Source organism: Callospermophilus lateralis, chromosome 10 (genome assembly GCF_048772815.1).
Source record: "Callospermophilus lateralis isolate mCalLat2 chromosome 10, mCalLat2.hap1, whole genome shotgun sequence".
Classification (NCBI taxonomy): Eukaryota; Metazoa; Chordata; class Mammalia; order Rodentia; family Sciuridae; genus Callospermophilus; species Callospermophilus lateralis.
The window spans coordinates 42,239,448-42,251,836 of NC_135314.1; the positions used below are offsets into that span (position 1 = coordinate 42,239,448).

At 44.7% G+C, this 12,389-nt stretch overlaps 1 protein-coding gene across 1 annotated transcript; it reads right to left on the reverse strand.

Moving 5' to 3' along the window:
* Positions 1 to 404: 404 nt before the first annotated feature.
* Tmem41a (transmembrane protein 41A) lies at positions 405 to 7,735 on the reverse strand. The gene is made up of 5 exons (XM_076868230.2): positions 7,580 to 7,735; positions 5,606 to 5,759; positions 4,302 to 4,463; positions 3,826 to 3,964; positions 405 to 2,122 (listed from the first exon to the last, which is right to left on the reverse strand). Exons 1-5 carry the CDS (start codon positions 7,696 to 7,698, stop codon positions 1,905 to 1,907), a joined length of 792 nt encoding a protein of 263 aa, XP_076724345.1. The 5' UTR covers positions 7,699 to 7,735; the 3' UTR covers positions 405 to 1,904.
* Between the last annotated feature and the right edge of the window lie 4,654 nt (positions 7,736 to 12,389).

The following is a 12,389-nucleotide window of genomic DNA, read 5'->3' on the forward strand; positions in this document are numbered from 1 at the left end:
TGGGCACTCTGCTTCTTCCCTGTGCTACTCTGCTGCCCATCCTGCAGGTGCTTCTATTACTAGTGACCCTACTATAACACGAGCAGAGAAAGGAAAACGGGAATCTGGAATCATTTTGGTGAGAGGCCTGGTGATAGTGGAACACTAAAACACCATTTGGGGTTTTACAATTTTCAGTCAATCGTGATTCCCACTGGTAAAGGCAGTTAAAAGCCACACGTACAAACAAAGATTTATGTCCATTTATTTATTACATAACATTTATATCCATTTATTTGGTAAACCACTTTACTTGTAAACCAATAAGGCACATTGTTGCAAAATCATGCAGGAAGGAGACAGATCTAAGGATCTGTAAAAGGGCAAAGAGCACACGTTTGCAACAGTGTGGAGAACTCCCTGGCTCTTCCCTCCCTTTACTCCCAAACACAAACAAAAGCCACTGGTTTCAAAGTCCAGATAGGCCTCCTCCTCACCCAAACTCTTGTTATCAAGGCTTTTTTTATTGGGGGTTGGGGATTTAGCTCAGTGGCAGAGTGCTTGCCTAGCAGGCGCAAGGCCCTGGGTTCAGTCCTCAGCCCTGGGGGAAAAAAAAAGCAAACATTTTTAAAAATGAAATCTTTGCTGTGAAAAGACCATACCTTGTCCCAAAACACTATTTTGGAACCCATTCTTCCTATGGAATGTAAGTATTCCAAAGAATTCATGTACAACAAGAGGCTCAGATTAAAGCCTTGGTGAGATTCTTGGCCAATCCAAACAAACAAAAACCCAATGGATGACACTCAAGAGTAGCAGTTCTGATAAATTATGAGAATACAGGATTGCAGAGCTGGTCAGTTAAGGTGCCAAGCGCCATCTGTCCATAGAGACAGTAATGTAGGTCCCTGCCAATCCAATACTGCAGCTGTAGGAAGCAATAACAACCTTAGGTAATTAAAATACAACACAACCAAGTAATAAGACCAACTTTTCTTTTGAATTAAAAAATACAATTACTTATCAGTTTTTCTCAACAAATAACAAAAACATTCATAAGTATACTAGTGTACTGAATCCATTCTCCAGAAGGAGGTAGAAGGGATTCCCAACTGAAAGGACATATTAGATAATGTACAGATTGTCATTTCATTCAGGTGACTCAAGGGCCCTGCCCTGTCCAGAAGAGTAAGGATTTCCCTACTACAGATCCATAACATAAAGTTTGTTCCATTCATATTTAATAATCTGTTTATAGTTAGCTTAATTGTCAGGACATATAACCATGAGGAGATTTGACATACATGGTTAACATCACTGTGTCTAAACACAGAGCATTACAGAAATCACTGTGCACTTAAGCTACATGTGGAAGTCTTAGACCGTTTCCCTTGGCTTATGGAAGAGGTAGATCAGCAGCAAAAAAAAAAAAAAAAAAGTACATAAGAAACATTTCAAGAGACTAACAGCAGGTGGAGAGTCATGTCAGCAATGTGGGTTCACAAGTCAGCAGTGATCCTAATAACATCCATGGAGATTTAACAGAAGAACACATGTCACACACAGCCTATCATTTTGCAAGAGGTACTCTGGACAAGGACAACCAACTTCTCCCAAGGCAGCCCAGGAGTAAGCAAGAGGCAAACCCAACAGACCACCCCTGAGCTCCTTTTTAATTAATAAAACAAGAGATGGGATTTTCTAGGAGGCCACCCTTTCCCAGTCCTGCCAACGCAAGGCCAGACCAAACTAGATACGATTCACCTTTTAAAGCTGAGTGCCCTTTGTGACAAGACACTGCACACAGATGAACAGTGTCCAGATTACCTGGTAAGGGTAATTAAAAATCATTGAGGACCTTCAAAGGACCACACCCAGTAACAAATCATCAAGAGTCCAAGGATGTGGCAAACAAAAAATCCAGATCACGTGTCTTTTCTATTTATATGATTAGTGTTGCTTGGCTCATTCAATTGCAGGTGTTTCTGGCTAAATTTTTTAATGAGAGTTCCAGGAACTAAGGCCACAAGAGCAATGGCCAACAGCTTAAAGACTGTTCCCCAGGAGAAGAGAGCATCCAGAGAGGTTAAGGTTGACAGGATGGAGCCTGTCTGCACACAGATGAAATTGTATGGGATCAAACCTGGAAAAAGAAAAGGGGAAAAAACCTGTTAACAGGAGAGTGAAAATGAAGAAAATAACATAGAATTCAGAACAGTGATACCAGCTTTTTGCCCAACCCCTGACCCCTAAACAAATTCTCTCCTCTCCACCTTTCCATTATTTTCCTTCCTTTCCTCACTTCCCTTATACATGTCTTGTTCAGCAAAAGAATTTTTGATGTTCTACACAAATATACATAAATATGTGTGTATATAATTTACATATATAAAATCCATTTTATTTAATTTTTCCAAATTAAAATTATATTAAATTTTTCCAAATTTTATATGCATGAATTATACACACACATATTATACATAAACCATTTAGATAAAAATTAAAAATTGGAAAGATAAAATGAATGAACAGTAAAATAAGGGAGCAAGTTAGCAAAAACAAGAAAATGCATGAGGTTCACACATTTGCTAAAGGTAGGCCCTGAATTTGGTCCTGAGCACCCTATAATCACAGAGAAGAGAGAAACACCATCATTATAAGATTTACAGTATGCATAAGATTAAAAATACAAACAGGGCTGAGGGGTGTAGCTCAGTGGTAGAGTGCTTGCCTAGCATACACAGGTCCCCAGGTTCTAACCCCACCACTATAAAAACATACACATAATAGTTTCTTAAAAGGAGTACTATTTTTCATATTCTCTAAGAAGTCATCAAAGCCACTAGATCCCAAAAGTCTGGCTGGTAGCTGGAAAGGCTGGTCACTTAAGCATCTCCTGGTCAAGTTAAAAACTCTCAAGGCTGGGGATGTGGCTTAGTGGCTCAGTGGTAGAGCACATGCCTGGCATGCATGAAGCCCTGGGTTTTATCCCCAGCACTGAAAAAAACAAAACAAAAACACATCCTGAGCACCCCCCCCCCCAGATATTCTAATTACTTGGTTCTGGAGTAATGCCCAGGAACCTGTGTTTTAAGTCTCTCCTACCCCGGGACCCCTAAGCTTCTGATTGGTCTGGGACCCCTAAAATCCATTCCCTCTCTATAGCAGAGGAAGTACATGGGAGATGATAGAACACTCAAGATCATACAGTTGGGCAGGCAGGAACCCTGTCTCCAGAATCTTTCTAAGCCTCATTCTACCTAGGTAATTTCAAGCTGTTAACTGCCATTAGCTGAGGTATGGAGGCACTCTGTCTGAAAGCTGATATGACCAGACTTGGCTGTGGTCGATCTTGCTTCAATTTAAGATCTCACTTTCTCTCAGGCATTGCCTATTAATAGCAGCCACTCCACTACAGATTTGTTATGTTTGACTGAAAAGCCCTGAATGTCATTCCCTCCACACTGAATTTGGTTCCGAGATTTAAGAGAAGGTAATACTTGCTTTAGGCTTAAATAGGGTGCTTTACTTCTAGCATGGAGAAAGTAACAGTCACTCATCTTTCAGGATGTTTGTGTTTTACCATTCTAATAAAGGTGATTCAAGGCCTACACTCTGAAAACACTGCTCTAGTCCCAGCCCTTTATCTGGCAGCCTGTTGAGGATGAGTAGCTCTAATGGAGGTTGTACAATTGTCAAACCAAGGGGAGACATCAGATGTCCTCTAATTCAGTAGATTGCCCCCATCTTCTTGGAGGTAAGCACGTGCCCATGTGGCAGGGGACTCAGGGAAGTTCCCCAACACAACATCTCTGAAGACTCCAACTTAATCCTCTAGCATCTTACCAATAAGAACTGAGAAGAAGAACTGCACAATGGGGATGTTCAGAATTGGGGCCGAGAGATTCAAGAACCAGTTTGGTGTCATAGGGAAAAGTCTCAAAAACAATAAAAAGAAGAACAAGCTGTTTCTGTTCTCCTCCACCTGCAGCAAAGAGAACAAGACATTAGGAAGCAGAAAGGCATCTGGGCACTATTCTGGTCACTTTACATATACTACTCCCAACTCTTTCCATAACCCTCTAGGGTAGAGACTGTTTTCCCCATTTTAAAATCAGAGGTGCCTAAGGATCAGAAAGCCTGGGAACTTGCCCAAAGCCACAGAAATTTGATCCCAGGTCTGTTATCCTGAAGACAACAGAATCCCTAAGTCCTCGGGAGGCAGGGCAAAGGAGGACTATGGGAGATCTCTGCTCCTCACTCCCCGTAGGCCATGAGGTAACTCTCAAGGAACCAATACTTGGATGTGCCCTACTCCTTACCTTCCTCTGCATCAGGGCCACTTTATCAGGGAAGTAAGAGACCACCAGCTGTTTGCCAAAAATACTGGAGAGCAGGTAGCAGCATGTGGCACCCACCGAGGTTAGTATACAGCATAGCACGAGTCCTAGCCACGGCCCAAACAAGGCACCGGCTAATACATTCTGCAAAGAAAGCAAACCCTCAGCCATGAAAACAAACATCTGGCAGCTATCATCCACCTTATCATGGAGCACTAGAGTTACAGGTTCCCTCCTCCTAGGAATCATACACCAACCTCAGTCTCTTTACCTTTAAAACAAGGATAAGGAGTAAAGCCTCAGAGGACAGAAGCCAATTAAAAGAGATACTGTGCGTATATGCATCCAGTCTACTGCATAGACCTGAAATCAACTATAAGAGCTATAAGAAGGCAGAAATCATGAAATTCACAAAATATTTTTACTATTTCAAAGGATGAAACAAATCATGAGTGTTTCTTTGGTAAGACCCCACAAGGTATAATGTTGTTTCTTGGGGTTTTGCTGGATTATATCTAAGTAGTATGCTAGCACTGGGATTCCAGGTTGACCAAAGCTCTCACTGACACTTAAAGAAGCCTTAGTTCCACAAAAATGGAAAAGTGAACCAAAACTTCCTAATGCAGTTTGGTTGGTAAACATCATCTTGCTAAAGCATGGGATCCAAGAAAGAAACCAAAAGGGGGCCTTAGCAGTGGGAAGGTGGGAACCTGCGGGACACCTACCATGTTGAAGTGCTTGACTACATGTCTTATGTAATCCTGACTCCACCCCTGTGTCATACACTATCCTGACCATATTCTACAACTGTGGTCAAGATCATACCCAGTAGAGTGAGAACACATCCCTAGATCTGGGTATGGAGCCTTCACTGGCTCTCTACCTTAAACAGGACTCAGCTCAACAGGGAAGACAATACAGGGACAGCCCCAGAGAGTGAACCCCTGACCTCAAGCACCAAATGCTTCCCTGCCTTTCTTTGAAATGTTTGCTTGTTTTTTTTCCAGTTTTCAACCCCCAAAAAAGAAAAAACTGCTTAGGTAGATCCGAGTTGAGCCTACAGTAGAGAAAAGGTGCTGGGGGAAGAGAGGGAGGCAGGACAAAAAGAAGCTACAGGGTTTCTTGTTTGTCACTCAATCATTCAATAAGTGCTAAGAGCCACTGTGTGCCAGCCTCTCTAAACCCACTGTTTCATTTCATCCTCCAATAATTGAAGGGGATGCCAGAGAAATAACAGCATTTTCCAGATAAGGAAAACAGAGTTGGAAGGAAGGCAGGACACTGACCAGGAAGCTGGAGCCAGGTATGGCAAAGCCCTGTTTGTAGAGGTAGGCGCTGCAGAAGAGCAGAAATACGTAGGCCTGGTGCTCCTTCCTGTACTCTCGAAGGACCTCAGAGAGCTCCCGCAGCTCTGCTAGGTCTGAGGGGAACCAGAGTGACCTGGGATTTGGAAAAGCAAATGAAAACATGAGTCCAGATCACCCTAATGCCTAAGAAAGTTACTTGTTGTGTCTTCTTTCCAAAGTAGGATTATAGCTGGGCATTGTGGCACATGCCTGTAATCCAAGCTAATTGGGAGGCTGAGGCTGAGAGATCTCAAACTCAAGCCTAGTATGGGCAACCCAGCAAGATCCCTTCTCAAAAACAAAACAATCAAAAAGTTTATAAACATCATCTGGTTTGTTGGGGACACATATATAACTTGGCCCAAGGTAAGAAGTGACCTGACAGAAATCAGCAGAGACAGACAGAAGAGCTCTGGTTGGGAAGCAAGAGACCTAGGTTGGTATACCTACCCTGCCTGGCCATGGGTCTGTTTCCTTATCAAAAAATGAAAAGTTGGTATTATTTAATCAGCAAATTTCCCTTAGCTCTCAGATTTTATAATGGATGAACTGACTAATTTTTGGTGCTGGGAATTAAAAACAGGGCTTCCTGCATATTAAGCAGGTACTCTACCACTGACCTACACCCACAACCCCTTTGTGATCTTAAGCAGCAAGTGGATTCATTTTTAGGCAAGCACTAAACTTCTTAAATTGCCTTCCTTTCAAGGACATCCCTTCCCCAGCAAGACAAAAATAATTCAGACTTCACACTGCTCCTGAGGTACTAGGTAAACTGACTTAAATCATTCACTAAAAAGCCAATTCAAGATTTTAGGAGAAGTAGGCTTATCCCACACCATAAACATAACTTTGTTGATATATGTCAGGCTTAAAGCCAACGCTCCCAAAGAGACTACTTTTTCACCCTGATTAAAACTGGTGTCCAATGCACTCTGAATACTGTCCAAGGGTCACAGTATAAAGGCTACCTTGTCTCTGCCATCTGAACAATCCTTGAATCCATCAGTGATCAATTATGAGTAACCCCTCCTAGTTCTCATGAGAATACTTCTCTTAGTATGTCTGACACCCACAAAAAAGCCTTCTTGGCTACAGCAAAAGAATACCGACAACAATTCTCTTAATATTCAAATATCAGTTAATTCCTTGATAATGTAATGCTGCGCCAGGCATCTTTCCATGCACTTTATAAATAGTATGAGCAGTGGCACACACAATGCCAGCTACTCAGGAGGTTGAGGCAGGAGATGGCAAACTAGAGGATAGTGTGGGCGATTTAGCGAGACCTTGTCTCAAAACAAAAACAAAAAAATTAAAAGGGGCTAGAGATGTAGCTCAGTGGCAGAGCACTTTCCCAGCATCCCCAGTACCAAAAAAAAAGGAAAAGTGTGTAGCAATCATGAAAACCGGCCGGGTAGGTATTGTTCTGCCTCCTCCTGAAAAGATGTCCACGAGAGAAGGAGAAAAGTGGAGACAACCAAGACCAGGACAGACAGACCAGACATTATTTCGTGAACTTGTTCACGCAACGTATCTCCCGAAGACCCAAGGGCTGATCCGCCGGAAGTGGAGTGGGGGTCGCAGAGGGGACCTGAAGCGGACGAGGAGGGGCTGGGGATCCACACATGAGCGATGGTTGGCTGGAAACGGGCTCCTCGCTGAAGAGGAGGCGGTGATACACGCGAGCAGAGGCTCCGCCCGGGGTAGGCGCCCGGTTTCCCTCAAAACCCAGCCCGTGCAGCCCTCAACACACAGGTCCCAAGCCGGCTCCCTCCACCAGCCTGTCCGAGGCCGAAGTCGCGCTCCCCGGTCCTGAAAATGAACTTCACATCCCGGTCCCCAACGCGCCCAGCCTCGGACCCGGCTCCCTTCCTCTGATGGGAATCCCGTCCCGCCGGCGCCGCCACGCACCTGCCTTCAGGCTCCTCGGGGGAGCCTGGTCTCGGCCCACCGGGCAGTCGCGTCGACAGCAAGTACAGGGCAAAGGTGCAGCCGGCGAAGACCAGGAGCAGGCCGAGCAGCGGGCGCATGTCGGCGCCCCACCCCGGCCAGCCGGGCCTCGCGACTTCTCGCTATACTGGTTGCGGCGGAAACCTGGCAGCGCGCGGATTGAGCCCGCGGAGCGCCTTCGCGGACGGACCGGGGCGGGGTCCACGCCAAGCCCCGCCCCCCATGCAGACCCCGCCTTCTCCGGGAAAACCCTCGCTGTGTGTGTGTGTGTGTGTGTGTGTGTGTGTGTGTGTGTGTGTGTGTGTGTGTGTGTGTGTGTGTGTGTGTGTGTGTGTGTGTGTGTGTGTGTGTGTGTGTGTGTGTGTGTGTGTGTGTGTGTGTGTGTGTGTGTGAGAGAGAGAGAGAGAGAGAGAGAGAGATCTGTGGGTGTTCTATTTTTTTTTTTGGTACTGGAAATTCAACCCAAGGGCGCGTTACCACTGAGCTGTGCACCCCCAGTTTTTTAAGTTTTTATTTTGAGAGGGCCTCGTTGATTTTCTGAAACTGGCCTCGAATATGTGATCCTACTGTCTCAGCCTCCCAAATCTCTGGGATTACAGGCATGCGCCACCGCGCCTGGATCTTCTATGGTTATCCCTGTCCATTTCTTCACTTGTTCCGCAGGCATTGCGCACCCACAGCACAAATGTAGAACCGAAGCTCCAATAAGTTCAATGGACAATAAGGGTGACCACAAAAGGCAAATCACAATGTTGCCTTTTACTCAGCACCTACTATATTCCCATTAACCCTAATCCTCACAACCATGCTGCAAAATAGTTATTTGTTTGTATTTAACAAATGAAAAAGCTGAATCGTGGAGGTGGGGATGTAATTCAGTGGTGCAGTGCTTGTCTTGCATGTGCAAGGCCCTGGGTTGGATTCCCCAGCACAAAAATAAAATAAAATAAAAATATATATATTTTTTTAAAGCTGGAGGTGTTGGCGCTTGCCTATAATCCCAGCAACTCAGGATGCTGAGGCAGGAGGTTCACAAATTCAAAGCCAGACTCCACAACTTAGCAAAGCCATAAGCAATTTAGTGAGCCCCTGTTTCAAAATTAAAAAATAAAATAAAGTAAAAAGAGCGGGGATGTGACTTATGGTTGAGCACCCTGGGTTTAATGCCTGGTTTAAAAAAAAAAAAAAAAAAAAACACCAACTAAATCTCAGAAACATTAAATGACATCCCTCAAAAGAGAACCAAGATAAGAATCCAGGTCAATCTGGCTCCATAGCTAGTGGTCCTTCCACTGCATGGGTTCTGGTTTAAGTTTACCCTCAAGGATGAGCAAGAGTTCCACAAGCAGAAAAAGGAAAGACAGGGTGAGTCCAGCTTCAGTGAAGGCCAAAGTATATGACAAATTGGGGACAAATTAAAGAGCACTGGAAGGTAGGATGGGGAGTTGGTTTTTTAGTATTGCAAATGGTAAAACACCAAGGGGGTGTTTGATGAGTCAGAATGAGTCAGGTCTGGTTTGGGGGTCACTTTGGCAGGTGAGTAGAATATGTAAGGTTAACAGCTACATTTGTCCTGATGAGACAGGATATGGCATGAGCCAGGACACAGGGTTAAAAGTGTATTATGACTCGTTTTTTTAAATATTTATTTTTTAATTGTAGTTGGAAACAATACTTTTATTTCACTTATTTATTTTTATGTGGTGCTGAGGATCGAACCCAGGGTCTTGCATGTGGGAGGTGAGTGCTCTACCACTGAGCCACAATCCCAGCCCCATGACTCATTTTTAAGAAGGAAAAAGAGAGTATATTTTACCTTCTCACAATATTTACAAATGAAATCATTCAGTGTCAGGTATTTGCATCAAAAAAATGAGGTGGGTTTGGTGGGTAGAGATATAGATAGAACAAGATTAGCTGTGAGTTGACTGTTGCTGAAGCTGAGTAATGGACACACGGAGGCAGATTCTGTACTGGTTTCTCTGTTTCTGTATGTGTTTGAAGTTCTCCATTTAAGAAAATGGGAGAAACAGTCTCATCCCTCCATTTCAGCCGAACATGCACATGCATACCTCTGATAACATTCTTCTCTCCATCTGACAATTTCTGCCTAGCAAATTCTTACTCCTTTGTCCATACTCAAGACAGTAGTCACCTACCCTAAGAAAGCTTTCCGATTTCCTGCCATCATTCCTTCTCTGTGGCTTGGAATCCCTCAGAAATGCCTGCCCTCCTTTTGCAAACCCATGCTCCAGCATCATCATCTTTCCCCCCAGGACACAGAACATTGTTATAACTGAGAGAATGTCATATATTTGAGGATCATATTAGCTTTCTCTTACTATAGGAAAACAACGGATATAAGTAACTTAAGAAGAACAGTCTAATTTGGGCTCACAGTTCTAGAGGGTTTAGTCCACTGTTGGTTGGTCTTGTTACTTTTAGGCCAATGGTGAGGCAGTTCATCCTGGCTGGGAGCTCATGGCTTAGCAAAACAATTCACCTCGAAGCTGGGAGGTGATAGAGAGGAATAGGAAGGGGCTGGGGTCCCACTATCCTCTTTAAAGATACATCCCCCAAAATCTGAAGACCTCCCACAAGGCCCTGACTCAAAGTTTCCACCACCTTCCAGTATTGCCTAGCCAAGGACTAACAGTTTAACACTTGGGCTGTTGGGGGATACTTATCCAACCGTCTGTCTAGAGGAGATCATTGACATGAGGGGAGGAGGGAAGGTCTCCTAGGGATTCCATGAGAAGAAAATGACTACAGGTGACATTCATTGAATATCTAGTACCGTTTAGAGACCAAAGGCAGCATTTTATATGCATGAATTTACTTATTCCATATAACATGAAGCAGGCACTCTTAACTACTCCTCTTCATAGTCCAGAAAAACTGAAGCTTAGGAAGAGGGAAGCAAGTACGTCAAAGAAGCAGTGGAGGTCACACACCTTGCAAACACACTCCTCCCCGACCATGCATGCCCTTTTGAAAGAGAAGACTGAAACTAGAAACCTGGGAAGGAAACAGTGAAATCCACCAAAGAGAACAGATGACTCATTCAGGGATGCTGGAGAAACAGGAAACAAACAAACAAACAAAAAAAAAAGTGGGGGCTGGGGATGTGGCTCAAGTGGTAGAGCACTCGCCTAGCATGCATGAGGCACTGGGTTCGATTCTCAGCACCACATAAAAGTAAAAATAAAAATATTATGTCCACCTAAAACTAAAAAATAAATAAATAAATATTTTTTTAAAAAAGTGTCCTGAGATCCCAGGAGAGATTTTCAGAAAAGGAACCATAGCTGTTAGGTGCAGGACAGGCTGAATAAGTTGTCTGCAGGGCATGCCAAACAAAGTTAGCTGCAGGATGACCTGGCTTCTCAAACCCTCTGTCTGGTTCTTTATCATCTGTCTGCTTCAAGCCCAAACGCCCAAGCCCCTGCTCAAGGCTGAACACTCAGCTCGCCGCTTAAGGCCAAGCACTTAACCCCCTTGTGTGCCAACAAGGCAGCTTGCAAACCCAGAGACCCTATTAGATTTGGGCTATAAAAACTCCCTCCTGCTGGGACCCTCTCTCTTTCTCCCTCTCTCTCTTGCTCTCTCTCTCTTGCTCTCTCTGTCTCTCTTTCTCTCTCTTTCTCTCTCTCTCTCTCTCTCTCTCTCTCTCTCTCTCTCCTTCTTCTTCTTCGTCTTCTTCTTCTTCTCTTTTTTCTTTTCTCCTCTGTTGCACTGCTACAATAAAGATCTCTTGGTCGCTCCAAGTGTTGTTGTCACTTTCCTTTCAATAGTCAGTGTCAAAGTCCTTGGATAAATCCAGTGAGAAAACCTGAATGTCATAGGACTTGTCCAACACAAGATGGGAAGGACCTTTGGCCAACTCTTCCAAGAGGTTCAGATCTACTTTCGATAGGTCACTACCCAAGCATCTCCTTGCTACCCCTGACCTGCCCCACTGGAGTCCTAGGCTGATTCCTGCTTGGTGAAGAAGACCTGGCCTGGGCTCTCCAACACCAGCCACTTCCACCCTAGTCTCAGTCTCCACACTCCTGGCCCCCGACCCAGCACCTGCAGCAGCCTCCTCTGAGCCACTCATCCACAGCACATGCCCAAGCAGCCCAACCAGGTCAACCACAACCCTCCACCAGGGCACACGTGGCCTGAGAAACTGGAGGAAAGCAGGAGGTTCAAGGGAGAGTGAAGAGCCAGGCACCCATCAGGGCTCTTGGTCAGTAGCACGCAGCCTTTCCTGGATTCATTGCCCACAGCAGTTGAAAGGAGTAGCTCTGAACACCATGCGACTGTGCTCCTTACCCACCCCACACATAACTGAATGGAACAGGATGGACATCTTCCCATCCCAAGGACCCTAGGGCAGTGTCCACTTCTTGGATGTTGGGATCACCTAGACAGGGAGTGGTTGTTTTAGTCAGCTTTTCTGTTGCTGTGACCAAAAGACCTGACAAGAATGATGTAGAGAAAGAAAAATTTATTTTGGTTCATGGTTTCAGAGGTCTCAGTCCATAGGTGGCCACCGTCATAGCTCTGGGCCTGAAATGGGGCAACATCACAGGAAAGCAGCTCAGAACGTGGCAACAGGAAGGCGTTGGGGGCAGGGGGAAGAGATCCACTCACTAGGGACAAAATATAAACCCCAAATGCAGGCCCCCAGTGACCTACCTCCTCCAGCCATTCCCCTCCTGCCTACAGCTATCCCCCAGTTAATCCATACGAGTGGATTAACACACTGATTAGGCTAAAACTCTCA